This window comes from Paramormyrops kingsleyae, chromosome 7, assembly GCF_048594095.1.
Source record: "Paramormyrops kingsleyae isolate MSU_618 chromosome 7, PKINGS_0.4, whole genome shotgun sequence".
Taxonomy (NCBI): domain Eukaryota; kingdom Metazoa; phylum Chordata; class Actinopteri; order Osteoglossiformes; family Mormyridae; genus Paramormyrops; species Paramormyrops kingsleyae.
This window is the reverse complement of record NC_132803.1, coordinates 7,427,491-7,446,600: the sequence shown is the minus strand read 5'-3', so window position 1 is coordinate 7,446,600 and position 19,110 is coordinate 7,427,491. Positions and strand designations below refer to the sequence as shown.

The 19,110-nt window shown below is 39.7% G+C and overlaps 1 protein-coding gene across 3 annotated transcripts in view; it reads right to left on the bottom strand.

The window, feature by feature from the left end:
* LOC111843810 (uncharacterized) overlaps window positions 1-19,110 on the bottom strand; it is a 56,834-nt gene that overhangs the window by 9,284 nt on the left and 28,440 nt on the right. For all 3 annotated transcript variants that reach the window (XR_002838250.2, XR_002838251.2, XM_023811710.2), the window contains one exon: window positions 4,630-4,704. Coding sequence is in view for 1 of the 3 variants with exons in the window: in XM_023811710.2 (XP_023667478.1) it covers window positions 4,630-4,704 (75 nt within the window). In the remaining 2 variants the exon portion in view is untranslated. The remainder of the gene's footprint in view (window positions 1-4,629; window positions 4,705-19,110) is intronic.

Genomic DNA, 19,110 nt, shown 5'->3' with positions numbered 1-19,110 from the left:
GCAGAACGCTGAGCATGTAACAAAATGAATCTTTTTACATTGATTTATTTACTTTTTATTTTTACAATATATGTTTAAAAATAAATATTACAATCTGAAACACATGTGAATAATCATATGTGAATAATACACATTTGTACACATAGGGGCAGCGTGTGGCTCAGTGGGCTAATCCTGTGTGCCTGTAACCAGAAGGTCACCAGCTCAAACCCAGCCTCAGCATGTCTGTGGGTCCTTGAGCAAAGCCCTTAACCCCCAGCTCCCTGGGAGCCCCAACAGGAGGCTGCCCTTCACAGACAGCTTACTCTGCAAAGAGCAAGTTAAGGGAGGTGTAAAAAAAGACAATTGCCCTACAGGGATCACTAAAAGTACCAATCTATGAAATTGTTATTATTATCATGTTGGTGTTTAGCTCTGCCCAACCAATCTGTACTCGTCCCACATTTACTAACAGGTAAATCAGAAGTATTGATTGGATCACCTGGAAATAAAAAAAGCCTCCACCACAGATGCTTCCCTTGTTAAGACGATAACTGAACAACTATTTGACAGATCAATTCAGAATAATAGGATTTCTATGGATTTAAGTTAGGTTCATAAAGTATAATAATCGAGTCCTTGTTCCATGTTTTGCTTGTTGCCAAAATCTTTGAGGGCGTAACCCTCTTTTCTTGCTTTGTGAATTAATTATTACATTTAATAAGTTAATTTTTCAAATTATGCATGGTGGGCATGACCACGCTGATGAGAAAAGTATATGCGTAATTCAAAAGCTTTTATAACAAAAGTTAAGCAAATGCATTTGTACTGTTTTTCCACATATATTTCTAGGGTACTTTATGACGTGTCACTATAGTTTTTAAAAAAATTATAATTGTTGACCTTGCTTGAAATAATTGCTTTTGTGCTAGAACTTAGACCCATTTAAGAGTCTCCCCTGAATGTAACTTTGCACGAATAAGCTGCAGTGACCTCCACAAATGTGTGTGATGCTTTGTAGCATTGCTTGTTTAAATAGTTCCTCCTTATGTAGGGTGCCTGGTTGAAGGAGGGAGGCCTGTATGCATCACTGACACTGAGAGCTATGTTTCAGCTCCTGTCAGCGTCACCAATGGCAAACAGGCTTTAGGCAAAGTGTCACCTTCTGGCAGGGTTGCTAACTCTCACACATCTGGTGTGACACTTGCGCTTTCAGACTCTGACGTTCACGCAGGAAATCTTACACAAATCTAAATTATTCTACTGTAAACTTAAAATTAGCTACATCAAAAGGGTTGGGGTAGTTTGCACATCCTATAAACTATTTACAAGGTAATAAAATTGATAGATAAATGTAAATGCGTATACAGACTTGAAAATCTCACGCCAGCCAGCGTTGCAGTTTGCAGCCCTGTTCTGGGCAGCAGAGATGTAGGGCTGTGCCAGTGGCAGAATACAGTGATGACAACAGCAATGATACTGTTTCAAACTGCATATAAGTATGTATTCCAAACCAGTTCTGTACCTTACCTAGAAAATCTTATCGACAGACACATCAGGAATAAAAATATACTGGTGGAAGAAGGAGCTCAGTTTGAATAGGACATTGTGTCCACTGTGTGGAATAGTTTGCTGGAACTATATGATCTTGATCTATGAATGTGCCAATTCCAAGTGAAGCGGAAACGAAATAACTAGACATGGCATTGATCCAATACCCACTATCGGTTTTGGGCTGATATTGGAAAAAAATTCTGGATTGGTAGGGGGGGCAGGAAAGTAAGAATCCAATCCAATTTTCCATTAGAATTAAGTCTACCCTGAAAAATCATGGAAATGCTCATAGCTGTGTCTGGAAGGTTGTGGGTTTGAATCCCATTGCTGTGGGTTTGAATCCTATTGATGGCTCGTTGTTTAGGAATGCCTCAGAGCTGTCATGTCCAAGAAAGTCTGGCTGCAGACTGCTGGAGCACCCAACAGCAAACACGTTACATTCACTGGAGCTCCACTCCAGATTTGAAACAAATAAACTTTAAAAGGAATAATCAGTATGGAATTACCTTTAATAAGTCACTTGTTTGACTATAGATGCAGCCAAATTGCAAATGGAAGCTAAATGTTTGATAACCATGGTCCATATTGATTGATGTCATTTATAAGGTTAAATATTTTTTAAGCATGCATTGTACCTGATTCATTACAGTAACATATGTTATGTTAGAGCAAAGTAGAAACTATAATGATGATTTTATTGTAAGTTATAAATACGTCATCTCAGGAAAACACAGGATGATACAATCATCACTAGTTCTCACGTATTATCTACTATTGTTATTATATTTACACTGTTACCTATTTTATTTTAACTTCATATTTGTGGTATGTCACGCTCAGTTGCCATCAACCCCACCCTGTTTCTGTTTGGCCAGCAGATGTCACTGCTGTGCCCTTGTGTTGGTGTCTATCCCAGCTGTTTTCAATCCCTTGGTAAGTGTTTCTTGTTATGGCTCACACCTGCCCCTCACGCGCTCCTCGTTAAGGGTGTTTATATATACCTCTCTGTCCTGTGTTCCTCAGTCCTGGCATTGATGTTCCCCATGGGTCCATGTAAGGACCTACTCCCCACTGTAGCGTCACTAGTAATGTCCCCTTTGGGGGGTATTTCTCATACAGCAGCTGTCTCTGGGGTTTTTGCTCCTACTCGCCACTACAGATGTGACATGTAAAGTGTTAGCAGAGCATCGACTCAGAAAATATGAATTTCATGAAATGGTTAGAATGGAGGTGATGTGTTTCCTGTTGGGTGCGTCGGCAGTCTGCGTCCAGACCACTCTCGTCAGGTCCAGACCACTCTCGTCAGGTCGGCTGTGTGCTAATATATTACTGTATTTTACACTGATACACATGGAAGAAAAAAAGGAAAACTGCAGAATGCAATGCAGGTAAGGCTGGCAGCGTCTAAGCACGGTAAAACTTATACAAACTAGAGTGTCTTCAGACTTTTCTTTCTATTCTTTGTAAAGTTTGCTGCCTGAAAGTTTCATCTGTGCTCCATCATATATTTCGTACTGGAGACTTATGTGTACTTTTTGACTAGAAATGGTTAGTTGAGGTATACAGTGATATTTTTATGATTGATTTATTATTAATTTACACTTAAAAATATTTTTGTTCATTTTTGTTTAAGTTGTTACTGAATAAAATATAGAAGCAGAAAATCATGCGTAAATCATGCTGATTGTGGATTTCTTCCTGTAGCATACTGGAATAACATTTTTTTGAGCAACATGACCATTGTATTTTTAGCAAACTTGAACAATGCTGCTACTACACACTAAATGCAGAGAGTTTATCATCTTAACTGAAATTTATTGATACAAATATCTCATTCAATGATTAGTAGTTAATAAAAATATTGGATCAGTATTGGTAGATCAGAACCAGCCCAGAAAAAATTATATTGTGCAATCTCTAGAAATAACAAAATCTTAAAAATGATTGAAGATGCTGGACTCTTTTATAGAATAAATATAGTTTTTAAATGTTTAAGCTATTTACATCCATCCACCCATTTTCTGTGATCGCTTGTCATATTCAGGGTCACTGAGATTTCAGAATGCCAGAACACAAAGACAGGTTTTGCATTTTTGAACTGTTTTTTATTTTTATTTTTACCTGTCCATTAATTATACACATGTTACACAGTTATTCAACTTCCTGAAATTAATTTTAAAGGGGTCAGCTTTGATTTTAGGTATCAGGCATGTGTCTCTGACTTTTACATCTGAAGTTATAAGGTAATTATCCCAAAGAGGCAACAAATGGCCTGATCAACATGAACCCCTGGTGGAATCCATAGGGCCAATGGAATAGAGTGGAGGAGGGTGAATAAAAGTACCTGTGGATGACAATTCCAAGACTGAATGAATTTACTTTCCTGTAAAGAATCAGTATCTTAGCTGTCTAGTAATATTTGTATAAAATATGAAATCTGAACTTCACCCCATCAGCAGTAATTTAATTCCATGTCCCATTAAATTCACATAGTCATGTTAGACTGTTATATATTTATCAGAAATTCGACTAAAGATATGTGAGCAAAAATATATTAATCTTCATATACTTCAACATTTGAGCGATTCAGAAATGTTGGAAAAATTTATGTAAATTGAAGTCGAGAGGTAAGAACAGTTTTGCCACCTTATTGCGCAGGGATATATTCATCAAGTTTATGAGTCAATCTCTCCCTGGGAACTGATGTAAAGGTATTTTATTAAAGTAGGAATGAGAATGTCAAGCAAGGTATTCCCTGCACAGCCCTGTCACCTACTCCATCCACCTAATAAGCCAATAAATGTGTTTTTGTCTGAATGCTCTGAGTCATAGTTGTGATATGCAACTCTGAAACTACACCTATTCATTTATTGCACATTCCACTTAAATGTATGTATATAATTTCACGAGTTTTTAAACCCACCCAGTAAAGCAGACTTCACTGATCTTTCCAGTGATGTGTGCCCTTGCATGTTCTGGAAACAAAATGAGTGACAGATACATACATACACATGCATACAGTACATACATACATACATACATACAGTACATACATACATACATACAGTACATACACACAGGCAAGGCCGATCCCACCTGTAGATGATACAGGCACAGTCCCTGCATGTGCCACAGTTCTCGATGTCCTGGCCTGTCCTATAGGAGTGTCTCCTGAAAGAGTAAAGAAAATACCATGACTGTTAATCACAGTATATCAGACTTATATACCATGACTGTTAATCACAGTATATCAGACTTATATACCATGACTGTTAATCACAGTATATCAGACTTATATACCATGACTGTTAATCACAGTATATCAGACTTATATACCATGACTGTTAATCACAGTATATCAGACTTATATACCATGACTGTTAATCACAGTATATCAGACTTTTTTGTTTCAGCTGCAGCAATATAGGAGTTGCATAGCAGTTTTAAGAATTATTTGTGTCATATAAATGCATAACCATAATCAATACGTTATGAATCAACTGAAACAATGTCTTTTATCTTTTAATATTGTTTTTATAATATATTATCTTTTATATTATTTTTCTTTGGATTACATATTTCTGTGCATTAATGTGTATCAGTGCATGTCTATAAAGAAATAAGACTTGAAACTACAGTGTGCTTTACATCTTGCAGTTATGTAAAATGTGAATCACAATATTTAATTAAATCCATAGTCATCAGTATTTTCTCAATAAATAACATAAGCACAGTGGAAAATTCAAATATCACAAAAAAAAAATCACAGTAGGAACATTACAATGGCACCTGCGTACCAAGGTCATAAACAGTTTTATTAGTCCTGCTATTCTGAGTATGTGTGTGTTTATGAACAACATAATATTTTTATTTGTATGTCCTCTGTGTTCGCATATGCATCTTGCCCTTAACTGATGCACTACAGGAAGTAGTTAAACATTGTTGACTTCATCCTCCAATCAAAAATTATTTGCTAGCATCGTCATCTTGTCAGACATCCTACTTTAGACATATTAATCTCAAGGAGGCAGATAAGGGACAACTGTAGGGTAATACCATATACCACTACAGTTCATTCAAAAATGCCATAAAAAATGTCGGAACGGTATGAGTATGACGGCAATAAAAATTGGATACTGCCAAAGCCTAGTGTTGATGTGCCTTCAGTAAAATTTGCTGGGGGGATGGGGGTGCTGCTGGAAATATTTGTCAACGGGGGTGCTGGTGATAAAATTTGCCAACTGCGGGTAGAGTGTGGTTGTGAAATTTGCAGAGTGGGTGGGGCTGTAATATTTATTTATGAAAATTACATTTTATTTTATTTAACGGCACAATTGACAGTTAGCAGTAGTAGTTACTGTCCCAGAGCTAGCTAAAAAACAAAAATTCATCTATATATAGCATCCTATATATAAATATCCTAAAATACAATGCATTAAAAAATGCAGTATCCTTATTATCATACAGGAGGGGTGTTAAACTCCAGTCCTGGGGGGCAGAGTCCTATATAGCTTAGTTCTTTCCCTGTTCCACCACAAATGATTCAGCTCAAGAGCTGTGTGGTAATTAGCACAAGGAGTGTTAAAATGTGTCAAAGGTGTGTTTAATAAGGGGAAACCTGAAAATGTGCAGGACTCTGCGGCTGGAGTCTGACGTCTCTGTCTTACAGTGACTAATGGTCACAAGATTGATTTGATTTCAGCTATACTTTTATACTTTTAGTTGCAATTTAAAAGCGGGGGAAAATTTGTCTAATACTGCTAGCAGTAGAGTTCCAAGCATTTGTAGCCTGGATAGAAAAAGCTGATCAACCAGATTCAGAGCACTTGTGTTGCCCTAAACAGTTACCTTTGGTGAAGGCCTGATGTTATACGACTACAGTAAAACAAATTCTTTTAAAGGAGGAGGAGCTAAATTATGAATAATTTTGCTCATTAAGCAGATATTTGCATACTTGACAAAATTTTCAAAAGTCAGAAGGTTACACTTAGAAGATACACTTAGACAATGATGATATCTACAGTAGCTGGGTTTTGTCCAGGACTTTCAAGGTGTATTTGTATGGACAGGTGTATTTGTATGGACATGTGAAAAAATCATAGAAAGTATGTACAACTTGGCAACATTTGTTGATAATTGATTCCTGATAAATGTAAAATTTCCAATATTTAGTTTAGCTGTACTAATGACCTTTTTTACTTGCTTTTCAAAGGTCAAGTGCAAATCAATGATTATCCCAGGATATTTGGGGCCTTCTTGCCAGGTAATTTTATTGCCATGGAATAGCGGAGAGGCAAATTCCAGGACACTGCACATCGTTCGTGGGCGTCAGGGAGCTGCGGGAGACTCCCAGAACTTCCAGGAGAGGAGGAATGTCTATCTTGCATCTTACACTCAGTGGCTGCTTTATTAGCTAGTACTGAGTAGTATTTATTTTTGCTTACAGAACCTCTTCAAGGGCAGATGAGTTGTGTGTTAAGAGAAGGCTTTCTGCACTACAGCGTAGTACTGAGCTGTTACTTCTGTATTTGCAGCCTTCCTGTTAGCATTAATGAATCTTGCCATTCTCTTCTGACCCCTCTCACTAACAATGTGCTTTTAGCCACAGGATTGCCATTAATTGGATGTTTTTTGTTCATCACACCATTCTCTGAAATCCTCTAGGGTATGTAGTACATCAAAATCCCAAGAGGGGATTTCTGAGAGGTTTGGCACCAACAATCACAACAGATTCAAAATTGATTAGATAAGGCATCCAAGCTGTTACAATGATACACAGCTACGGATACAGCAAGTGAACCACTTGTTGCTGTCTACTTGCTATAGGTTCAGTTACTGCCATAGCAAGGTGCTTGCATTAGCGAGATTGTGTGCTGGCAGCAATGTGTGTATGAAAGTCAGTGGCATTTGAACATGTTGGGCAGGCATGGGGGAGGTTGAATCATGTTTTCTAGTGGTGGAAATTGGCAGAGACCTCCTGAATTGATATTACATGGACAAGATGGTGGTGCATGCTAATGCAGTGGCTCAGTGCTCTCAGCTAAATACTAGGATTTTTGTTATTGTTGTTTGTTTCATGTTTGCCAATCTGCGTAGTCAAAGCATGAATGTGCTATGAGCAAAAAGTACTGCTCAATGTCAGAGAGAGATCGGATCATACCCCATAATGCTGAATTCTATACCACCAGAGATTCTGCGCCTGGCAGAACCCAATGGAATTACCACCATGCTGCTCAGGAAGCGATGGAGGTGAGGCAAGGAAAATAAACAAAAGCGTAAGCGAGCCAGCCTGTGAGCTAAGCTAAGGGCTAACCCGCACAAACCAGCCTGTGAGCTAAGCTAAGGGCTAACCCGCACAAGCCATCCTGTGAGCTAAGCTAAGGGCTAACCCGCACAAACCAGCCCTGTGGAGCATCCTCCTTAGCAGTGCCTGGTCACTTGATAATAAGATGGACAAAATCAGACTGAGCATCACGTTTGCACAACATGTATAGCTGTGTGATGATTATTACAGAGTCTCAGTTGGGCTTTCGAGCTAGTAAGCCAGTGTGGAGTCTGGGAAGAGGAAAAGCAGAGTGTGCATATATGGTGACAACAATTGGTGCACTGCAACGGACATTATATGGACACATTGTTCCCCAGACACAGAATATCTGACAGTAAAATGCATAATGTTCTTTTAACCAAAGAAATTTTGGTAAAAAAGTGCAGTATAAATAAAATGTATTATTATTATTATTATTAAATTTACTACTGACATAATCACCACTGCATGCCCCCTTGTCCCCTTACCATCAGGGAAGAGACACAGAACTATCAAAGCCAACTCTAAGGCCTCGTCCACACAGACGTTCGAAATGAACACTTTCTGAACGCCATACTGTACCTGTTTTTCCTGCATTTTGTAGCTGCGTTTGATTGGCGTTTCACTGGTGTTCACTTGACGCTGTTTAACACCAGCCTGACGCCCAATCTGTAGTTTCGTGTATTTACCTGTGGGGGCAGTAATTACTCTGTCCCGAGTGTTTACACGTGGGTCATCTTGGTTTATAGTTCTGCATTGAAAACATGGATCCCTATTCTTTATTAAAACTTACGTTCGACATTCTTGTTTTTAAAATCCTCCTGATACGGCACCGTAGGCAGGAGAGGAACAAACGTCGCCACCGCTACTGTGTTCACCCTCTTACTGTGCAACGTCAGATCAAAGGGATGTTTTTTGTGCTTTTTGAAGACATGCAAAGATTTCCGTAGAAGTTCTTCAACTACACTTGCATGTCAGTATCTACTTTTGATTGTCTACTGCGACTGGTTCAACAGCACATTACACACCACTCAACAAATATGCGAGTGAGTGTTAGTCCTGAAGAGAGGCTACTAGTCACCTTGAGGTAAGCAATATACAAATAGCATTGAAGTGTGTATTCATTTCAGTTGCCGTACAGAATCATGGGACATATTTGGTCCTCCAGAACGCCAACCAAACGCCATGTAAACGCAATAGCGTCGTTTTCCTTGCGTTCGTCGGGATTTTGATGCCAAGAAAACGTTGCATGTAGTGTTTATTTGACGCCACCTGAGCGCGTAGGCGGCCGAACGCCGGTGCTGAACGCCCGTGTAGACGCTTTGATTTGCTCCAGTGAGCAGAAAAACGGTCGGCGTTCAGTCGGTGCTCACCTGCCGCCACGAACGCCAGAAAAACGCCTGGTACAGACGTCCATGTGAACGAGGCCTAAGACTTAAGAACAGCTTCTTCCCCAGAGTTACATTTTCCACCTCCCCACATAGCTGCCGAGGATTAGTACCAAAACATTTAACATTCACAGTTAGCAGTCTGAGCTATTAGTTAAGTTCTCCCAAAACGAGCTTGATGGGCCGAATGGCTTCCTCTCGTTTGTAAATTTCTTATGTTCTTATGTTCTTATTTTTACAGTTTTTTTAACTGCTAACAAGCATCAGTCAATACTGAAGACATTTTTTCAAAACCTTTCATATAGTCTGCATGCATCTTAACCAAACAGTTAATCTCACCTTTAAAACTCACTCAAAACCACCAAAAGATTTCATACTTGTCTCAAAGTGAGCTTGTTCAGCTATAACACTGGCAACAGTTCTCACTCAGAAAGCATACATTGTCACTTATGACAGACCGACTTAAAAGTCACTAACAACTAGGAGCATTACATAAATGAACTTTTATCTCTGAAGTGTGAATGATTTTTCACATAAATCAGTAGTTCAGTGTAGAATAACTCCTCACTTTATTGACTGTACTAAAGTATATGTGCAAGAATGAATCAGAAATGCAGCAATTTGCATCAAAATCCTTTATCCTTTTATTTGCATTAGACCTTGTTTATGGGCTGGGTTTATATGTTTTGTGTCCTATATTATGCTGTGATTGATTGTTGTTTTGTCATGAACACACTGAGACAAATTCCTAAGACAAAGTTGTATGGCAATAAAATAAGTCTTATATTTTCTATATCATTAAATATAGTGAGTAACGTACTTGTGAAAAATAACAAGTTCAAGAAAAAAAGTAGGTTTCATCAACATTACATCTTGTGCCATCTCTGCCACTGCACCTTGGAAATTATCTTCTGCAATGTCTAATCTAGGTTTGATAGAGCTTCATCTTAAAATATGAATCTATGTGCAGTTTGCCAGTCTTCCATTTCCATTTCTCTAAAATATATTAAATCCACAGTTTTACAGTACTTTACATTATGCATAGCTGTGTATATAGCTGTTTGGTTACTGAACAGACAATCTTACCTGGGCATACTGATACTTTCACATATTTACAATTTGTCTCAAAGTGTACAGTGTACAACTGCTTCCTCCTTATTTTATGTTTCTCTGGGACTCTGGCTATTCTTGTTGTGCTGACCATATTCACAATCCTCAGTGTGATGCTGCCTGCCAGCACTCTGTCCCAAATTTTCTGCAGATTTATTGCATTGTTGCCAATTACCATGTCAACAATGGCAATTTCCTGCACATCTGACATATTCTGCTTCTCCCTCTTGTGGGAGCCAACCTTTGAATACTAGAATGAAACACACAAAACAAAACAATTTATAGTTGACAATGCCAGTACAAATCAAAACGTAAAAAAAAACGGTATTGTACTCTAATGTTGTAGTTCAATTATCATTAAAGGATAATGGTTTGCCAAATAATTCACACTACTGATGCAACTGTTAAATGCTACAGATTTGATTACAGCCTTAAACCAGTCTATCTGAAAGACAGACCTTTGTTAACAACATGGTCAATAACTGTGGCCCTTATCTCCTCATGGAGCACTGCTCTCCTTTGTTCTCCACATTCTCCCTCTCCCTGCTACTCTTTTTTCCCCACCAACCTGTCTTCCTTAATCTATGTTTCCACACAAAACCATTCTGAAGCCATGTTCTTTTGTCTGATTTTAACAAGACTAAAAACAGGACAGCTGGGTAGTCTTTATGCTTTTTACTTTTGTATTTTGTCAGAAATGCTTCTGTCTTGTTTTTATGTATATTTACAGTATCTTTGTGCCTACTGTTGTTTTCTGCCTGCAATTTGCCGCACAAAATTTCTTTGTAGACATACAATCACAAAGTCTGATCTCTTATCTCTCTATATTTCTTTGCCAATTCAATAGGTATTGCAGCTCTACTGTTTTTCATTATTGTTTACACAAAATTGGAGCTTGAAACACAATCACTGAAACCTGAAACTCATGGCCCAAATCCTTAAACCATGTCTGCAAAATTGCAAGCACAATTTCTACTTTATACTCAGTTCTCAATTCTAAATCACACTTTTTACAAAACACTAGGCACAATTCTCTACATTAGACTCAACATTCAAATCTCTTGTGATCCTTTAAAAAGTAACATCATTCAAAATGCCAGCAAGAAGGGAATGTATCCCTGTGCGGCAATATCAGCCATCGAAGAGTCCCCTCCCCCACCATGCCATCCTTCGTACATATAAAGCTCCTACTGGTTTTCTTTAGTGGTCTCTGAGATCATGTACACTGCACCTGGAACTGGTAGCACCAGAGCAGCCTTGCTACATTGTCATTTGGGACATTGTCAGCTTCCGTAAGGCTGCTCTGGTTTGTAACTGGTTCACCAGCAACCCGAGATTCAGTAACATTTGTCTGCCTGCATATCCTCCCTTCCTTAACCCTTTGGATTAGTTCTCTTCAGCATGGCCATGGATGGTCTTTGACCAAGATCCCCACATTCGTGTTCTTGTCCTCCAGGCCATGGAGAAGCTTGCTTAGACATTACAGTTGAGGCAGGCCAAGGATGGGTAAGGCATGCAAGGGGTTTTTCATCCACTGCACGGCCAGGGTTCATATTGCATGTGATGTCGATGAGAGTCTCTGGCCTGTCCCAGATCAGAGACTGGATGCTAATAAAAAAATATATATATATATATTACAGTTTTTAACGATTCCTTACTCACCAAAATTGTAATTAACACACAGTTAGTGAAACCAGACACTCAAGGAGCAAAACCTGTCCAGATCTGCACAAGCACATTCTCAGCCTCACACTTTTTGCAAAACACTAAACACACCTCTCTATATAAGACAGATACATCTAATATGATGTCACTTCTTTGCCATTCCAAGGCACAACCCTCCAAAATACCACACTCATTAGCCAACTGACCGGGTGAAAGCACTATAAAAAGGCAACAGGTGAGTTTACCGTCTTCAACCAAAATGCACAACATAACCATAACCTTTTACAGCACCATGTATGTTTATATTAGGGATGTACTGAACTACACAATTTTGTCTTTATTTAGAGAATAATGAAAATCAATACTAATGCAATACCACACGAATTGATATTCATATAGGAATCAGGGTTCAACCTCACAGAAGGAAGAAGGAGCAAGAGAAATATCACTGGCCACAGAGCTATTTGGAACGTCCCGGGCCAGTGAGGTGGCAACATCACGATGTGTGCTGCCATCACACAGAATGGAGACCTCCTCCGCCATGCCAACCTGGGTCCTTACAATACAGGTCACATTCTCACATTTTTGGATAGAATACACAACATTGTTACAGCAGAAGGCCAAATGGAGGCTTAGCAGTTTCGATACATTGTCATCTGGGACAATGTATCTTTCCACTGATCTCCTGTGGTCCAGAACTGGTTTAATCAGCATCTGCAATTTGTAGTGCAATACCCCCCCCCCCCCCCCCCCCCCCACCATACTTTCCCTTCCTGAATCCCACTGAGGGGTTTTTCTCGGAATGGTGGTGGAAGGTTTATGACGGTCAGCCCTACACCAGAATACCGCTCATTCAAACCATGGAGGAAGCTTGTGACAAAATCGATGCTGGGTCTGTGCAAGGATGGATTTGCCATGTAAGAAGATTTTTTCCTCATTGTCTTGCAAAGGAGACCATAGTCTGTTTTGTAGATGAGGTGGTGACCAGATTGAATACATTGACGTGGCTAGAATCACTTTGGCCGAAAGGTGCTGTAGAGGCAGGAACATCATAGGACAACGAGTTACAGTGATGTCCCTGGCCAAAGAGGGGGAAATGTCACTATGTGCTGCCATCAGTCTAGAAGGGCTTGGGTCCCTCTCTTTCTCCTATACCCAACCTCTCAAGGTCTCCTACCACTGCTATACTGATTTCACCAGCTGTACCTCATCTGCCCTCCCAGTGCCACCACAATCTTTGCTCTCAGCAACCCTTGCCAACAACACAGCATGGATGAGGGATCTTCACCTCCAACTATATCTCTGACCAAGCTTCATGTTTTCCCTGCCAGCCCTACCATGCCCCATGACATCACTGTAGAGCTTGGATCACTGATATTGTCTCCATCAGGGTTTGCCAGGCACCAAGGGTGATAATGATGAGCTATCCTTTGCTGAGCGCACAGCATGTGCAGACTTACCCTGTATAACATCAGGAAGATCAGGCCTTATTTGTCAAGAGTATCTAGCTCAAACTATTTTATTGACAGGGCTACCACTTTGTGCTGTCAAATTAGTGTAGAGGATTCTAAATATGGCAGCACATCTTGTATTCAATCAGCCAAAATGCTCTCCTGTTAAATCCCTCCATGTCTATCTTCATTGGCTCGCTGTAGGTGCCCACACGAAGTTCAAGTCCTTACTGGTGCCTTTCAGAGCAGTTAATGGACAGGCACTCATCTCTATCAAAATGCTCATCAACACCTACATCTGATTCACCCTCTTTAATCAGCACAGCAATGCCATCAATATCACTCATGTGGTTCCCCTATGGTGACATGAGCTACCAAACAACATCTGGTCATCAGTTTCCCTCTCAACCTTCAAACAATGCTGGTAACACCTCTACTTGGCCTAATCTACAATTCCTTAACTAGTCTCTTGTGTTCCCTGAATGTTCTTTTGCTTTTGAATGGAATAGCTGTCTGATTAATTCTTGCTATGTTTGAAAGTTTTCTTTCTGTTTTCCTATGCTTGCAAGGTGTTTCTCACTCTTTCCCTGATACTGTTTGCACTGGAAAAATTTAGTACCAATCAAGTTACCAGCATCCTATTCTTCCCACTAATTATAGCAAATTAGTTTATTAATCAAACTAGCAACATTTTACTCAACCATTAGGGCTTTTAGTATAGTACACTGAGTGTTTTTTTATTCTCTGCTTGTTTTTGGTAGCACAGTGCTTAGCACTGTTGCCTCACACCTCTGGGAACAAGGTTTGAGTGTCCATCACAATATTTTTCATGCTTCCTTTTCCTCATATATGTGAACATATTATGTATCTGTCCTGCAGAATAAATCTATCATTTATCTCCTATGACTGGAACATTTCTTAAAGAGTAAGACAGTTTGTTATTTTTTAGTTGAACTATGCATTTATATATATATATATATCTCATATATATATATATATAAAGTAAAATGTAAAAAAAGAAAAAAGAAAGGACAAAAAGAGAGCCAAAAACAGATTCTGTTAGGAAGGGCACCTCCAGGCTTTTCGTACATCAGATTTAGCTCCACCTATGCTGGCCACCAGTCACCTGTAAGACAGGAACAGCACCTACTGTTTTGGGGGAGGGGCGAAAAACAAACAAACCATGGAGATGCAAAAGGCTTCAGGGAGGTGTCACACAGAGATTATATGATCCTGGGAGTGCATTGCTAATTCACACAGGCACAACTGGGATGAAAAGCTGTGATTTGATGAGGATAAATTTACCTTGTACTGAGTAACACAGAGACTGTCCCATAAATAAAGAACAGTATCCAAAGAAAAATAGCTGCGAGACAGAAATATCACAAGGTGAGGAAAAACACTAGCATAAGAACTGACTGCTGAATAAATAGTCCTAAAGACAATGTGTGCCGACGGATGAGCTTCTCTGTGGCTGGTTTAAAAAAGGAGTTATGGATGTGTATCAGCCTCAACCTACATGGGTCATGTCTCTATATCTTGGCTTAATGATAATCATGACCACACATTTACCTTAAGTCTTAGGTTTTTTTTAAATGATGTTCTATTGTGTACTTTGCTGGAGGTGATATACAGTACGCTGCCAAGCCAAAGAAAAGTTGCCATTTGGATTTTTCGTTGGACCGCCTTTAGCTTTCATTATGGCGCACATTTGTCATGCCATTGTTTCCACAGGCTTATGCAACATCTCACCCTTTATTTTCATCCAGATTTGCATTCATTTCTCACCGAGATCCTGTATTGACAAGTGAGTTGAACCACTCCATAAAGCCTCCTTCAGCACATCCCAGAGACCTTCAATGAGGTTAAGGTCACAACTCTGTGGTGACCAAGTCATGCGTGAAAATGATTCCTCGTGCTCCCTGAATCAGTCTTTGACAATTCAAACCCATTGAATCTTGGCATTCTTGTCCTGGAATATGCCCATGCCAACAGGGAAGAAAAAAATCCATTGATGATGGATGGAGGTGTAATCTGGCCATTCAGTAGATTCAGGTACTCAGCTGATTTCACTTTATTGCTGCATAACGTTGTTGAGCTGTGATAATGATCCAGTCATTGGCTCTTAAGTATTTGCTGATATAAATTTTGGGTATATACTGTAGTGCCGGCAGCGGTATCAGCCTATAGGAAAGTAGCTATGCTTGTTTGCCCATCGCAGGTGGGTCAGTCCAGCCGTTATTACCAGCCATACAGGGCTGTTTCAGTAAAGCAATCCATTCTCAGAAAGGCACGTCACCTTGAGGATCACTGTATGCCAAACACTCCCACCATATTCCTGTAATCAGCCTTTGTCTAAACTAGGACCACCTTCTAGAAAGTCACGAGAAACATGTGTCCTTAGCATTCCGTCTAGAAAATTCTGGATTGTTCATTTTCTGCCTTCAGCTGGTGCGTACCCATAAGCCATGTTTTTCCTGCTGTCCTCCACCATATTCCTGCCATACTCCATAATTAGTTTGATCTATTAATTGTTCAAAGAGATTCATTGCCCATTTTCCCTCCTGCTCTTAGGTGTCCTGTGTGCACACTAATTGTAGTGAGATATTATATTTTCCCACCCATGCTTATATACATTATATTAAATATAGAGAATAAAAATTCATGTTTTCAAAGGCAGCAAAGAACTCCTGGAATTCTCAGAGACCTCTAATTAAACAAAAAACTACTACATTTAAAATTTTAAATTCTGTTGATTGCTCAGTGCTTTCATTATACAGATATATATTCCTTACAGCCCTTACTGCCCCTGTGAGTCAGGGAGGGCAGTCAGGAGGGTATTTGCCACAAGTAACTTAGTATTTGTTCTCTTTCCTAAGTTGTTTGAATGAAAGGACCTTCAAATGTGCAAGTACCAGATTACTGCAAAGATAAGAAAAAAAACACAGACAATAAAAACCTACAATAGCTGGAGGCAATTTGTCACAACTGAAGTGCAGTGTAAGCCAGATATGAATACCATGTTCATATACAAACCTATAAATGTTTAATGTTTTTCAGTTATACACTAATAGACAGTTATGTGGAAAAACAAAGTATACCCTCTTTCAATTGTGTGTTTTTGCACTATGTGAACAAAAGTTTCGGGACATACCTCTTAATCACTGAATTTAGTGTTTCGTTCAGACCCATTGCCACGGGTGTATAAACACCTAGCCATGCAGCAAGGTTTACAAACATTTGTGACAGAATAGGTCATTCTGAAGAACTCGAGTGAATTCAAGTGTACTTTTATCAAATGCTGCTTTTGCAGTAAGTCAGTTCATGAAATTTCTTCTCTGCTAGACATTCTGCTGTCAAGTTTAAGTGGTATTATTGCAAAGTGGAAGCATTTAGGAACAACAGTAACTCACTAAGTGGCAGACCACACAAAGTAACAGCAGGATCACCAAGTGGTAATGCGCATAGTGCGTAAATGTTGCCAACAATCTGTTGACTCAGTAACTGCAGAGTTCCAACTTCCTCTGGCATTAACCCCAGCATAAAAACTGAGAGCTGGGAGTTTCATGGAATGGGCTTCCATGACTGAGCAGCTGCATTCAAGCCTCACATCACCAAGCACAATGCCAAGCGTCAGATGGAGTGGTGTAAAACATGCTGCCATTGGACTCTGGAGCAGTGGAAACTTGTTCTGTGGAGCGACGAATCATGCTTCTCTGTCTGGCAGTCTGATGGATGAGTCTGGGTTTGGCAGATGCTAGAAGAACATTACCTGCCTGACTGCATTATGCCAACTGTAAAGTTTGGTAGAGAAGGGATAATGGTATGGGGTTGTTTTTCAGGGGTTGAGTGAGGCCCCTTAGGTCCAGTGAAAGGAACTCTTAATGCTTCAACATAGCAAGACATTTTGGACAATTCTATGCTTCCAACTTTGTGGGAATAGTTTGGGGAAGGCCCTTTTCTGTTCCAGCATGACTGTGCCCCAGTGCACAAAGCATGGTACATAAAGATATGGTTGGGTGAGTTTGGTTTTGGAGAAGAACTTGACTAGCCTGCACAGAGCCCTGACCTCAACCCCATGAAACACCTTTGAGATGAACTAGAACGAAGATTGTGAGCCAGGCCTTCACGTCCAACATCAGTGCCTGACCTCACGAATGTTCTTCTGCATGAATCGGCAAAAATTCCACAAACACACTCCAAAATCTTGTGGAAAGCCTTCTGAGAAGAGTAGCAGCTGGTATTGTTGCAAAGGTGGGATTAACTCCATATTGATGCCTATGGATTTAGAATGGGATGTCATAAAAGTTCCTGTAGGTGTAATGGCCAGGTGTCCCATTACTTTTGTCCATATACTGTAGTGTATATTAGCCTATAATAAAAAAATCACCTAGTCCTAAAATTAACTTAACCTCAGGTGACTGTCACTTCCAGTATTTCCTGCAAGAGCTAAACTGGTTGGTAATGTGCGAACTCTCAAACTGTAAATATCGCAGAAATAATTATAATGAAGCAATTAGAAGGAAAACTTGGGCAGTTAAATTACAGTGTCGGACAGATTAATCATCTCCAACCTTGACAGATTAACCACCTTCGCAGGGCATGGACAATCTCCAACAACCACTTGTAATTAAAAGGTAAGCCATAATATTAAATCCACTGACAGGTGAAGTGAATAACATTGATTATCTTGTTACAATGGCACCTGTGAAGGTTCGATTACATAATAGGCAAGTGGACAGTCAGATCTTGAAGTTGATGTGTTGGAAGTAAGAAAAATGGGCAAGTGTAAGGTTCTGAGTGACTTTGACCAGTGCCAAATTGTGATGGCTAGACGATTGGGTCAGAGCATCTCCAAAAACAGAGGTTTTATGGGGCGTTCCCCTCAGTCAGTGCCTACCAAAGGCAGGAAGGCTAACCAGTCAATCTGTGATGGTGTCATGGGTGGCAAGTTTTTTGATGCATGTGTGGAGTGAAGGTTAGCCCAACTTGTCTGATCCCACAAGGAAGCTTCTATAGCACACATTGCTGAAAAAATTAATGCTAGCTGAGTGCTTCTCAATTTGCTGCGTATGGGGCTGTCTAGCTGCAGACTGGTCAGAGAGTCATCCTTGGGATGACTCTGTTGTGAAAGGTGCTATAAAAAGAAATTCAATTGAATAACAGATTCCACTGTCATAATTCAAAAAAAATTGTGAGACCGTACTTTTGTGGCATTTAGCAACTATCCTGTTGAGTCCCCAACTATCCTGTTCCTGGGGGAGCTTTTCCTCTTTGCCAATGTAATTTATCTGTGTCTGGAATATGCCACCATCATTTCTCAGACTGTTCCCCTACACACGTTAAATAATTTTGTGTTTTTTGCAGCTAGCTCTGTGGACTCATTGGATCCTTTTCTTGTGTTACTTTGAAAACATTCAATTCTTGTAGCATTAATAATATGTTGTATTGTGAAAATTAACAAAAATTGAAGGGTCATAATGCCTTTGAAATTGAAACACTTTTTGTTTGGAGGTGGTGTGTGGCTCAATAGGTAAGGATGCAATGTCTGTGAACAGAAGTTCGCTGGTTGAAATTCCAGCGTTGGCAGAGTGGTGTCACTGTTGAGCCCCTGAGCAAAGCTCTTAACCCCCAATTGCTCTAGGGACTGGCTGGCCCT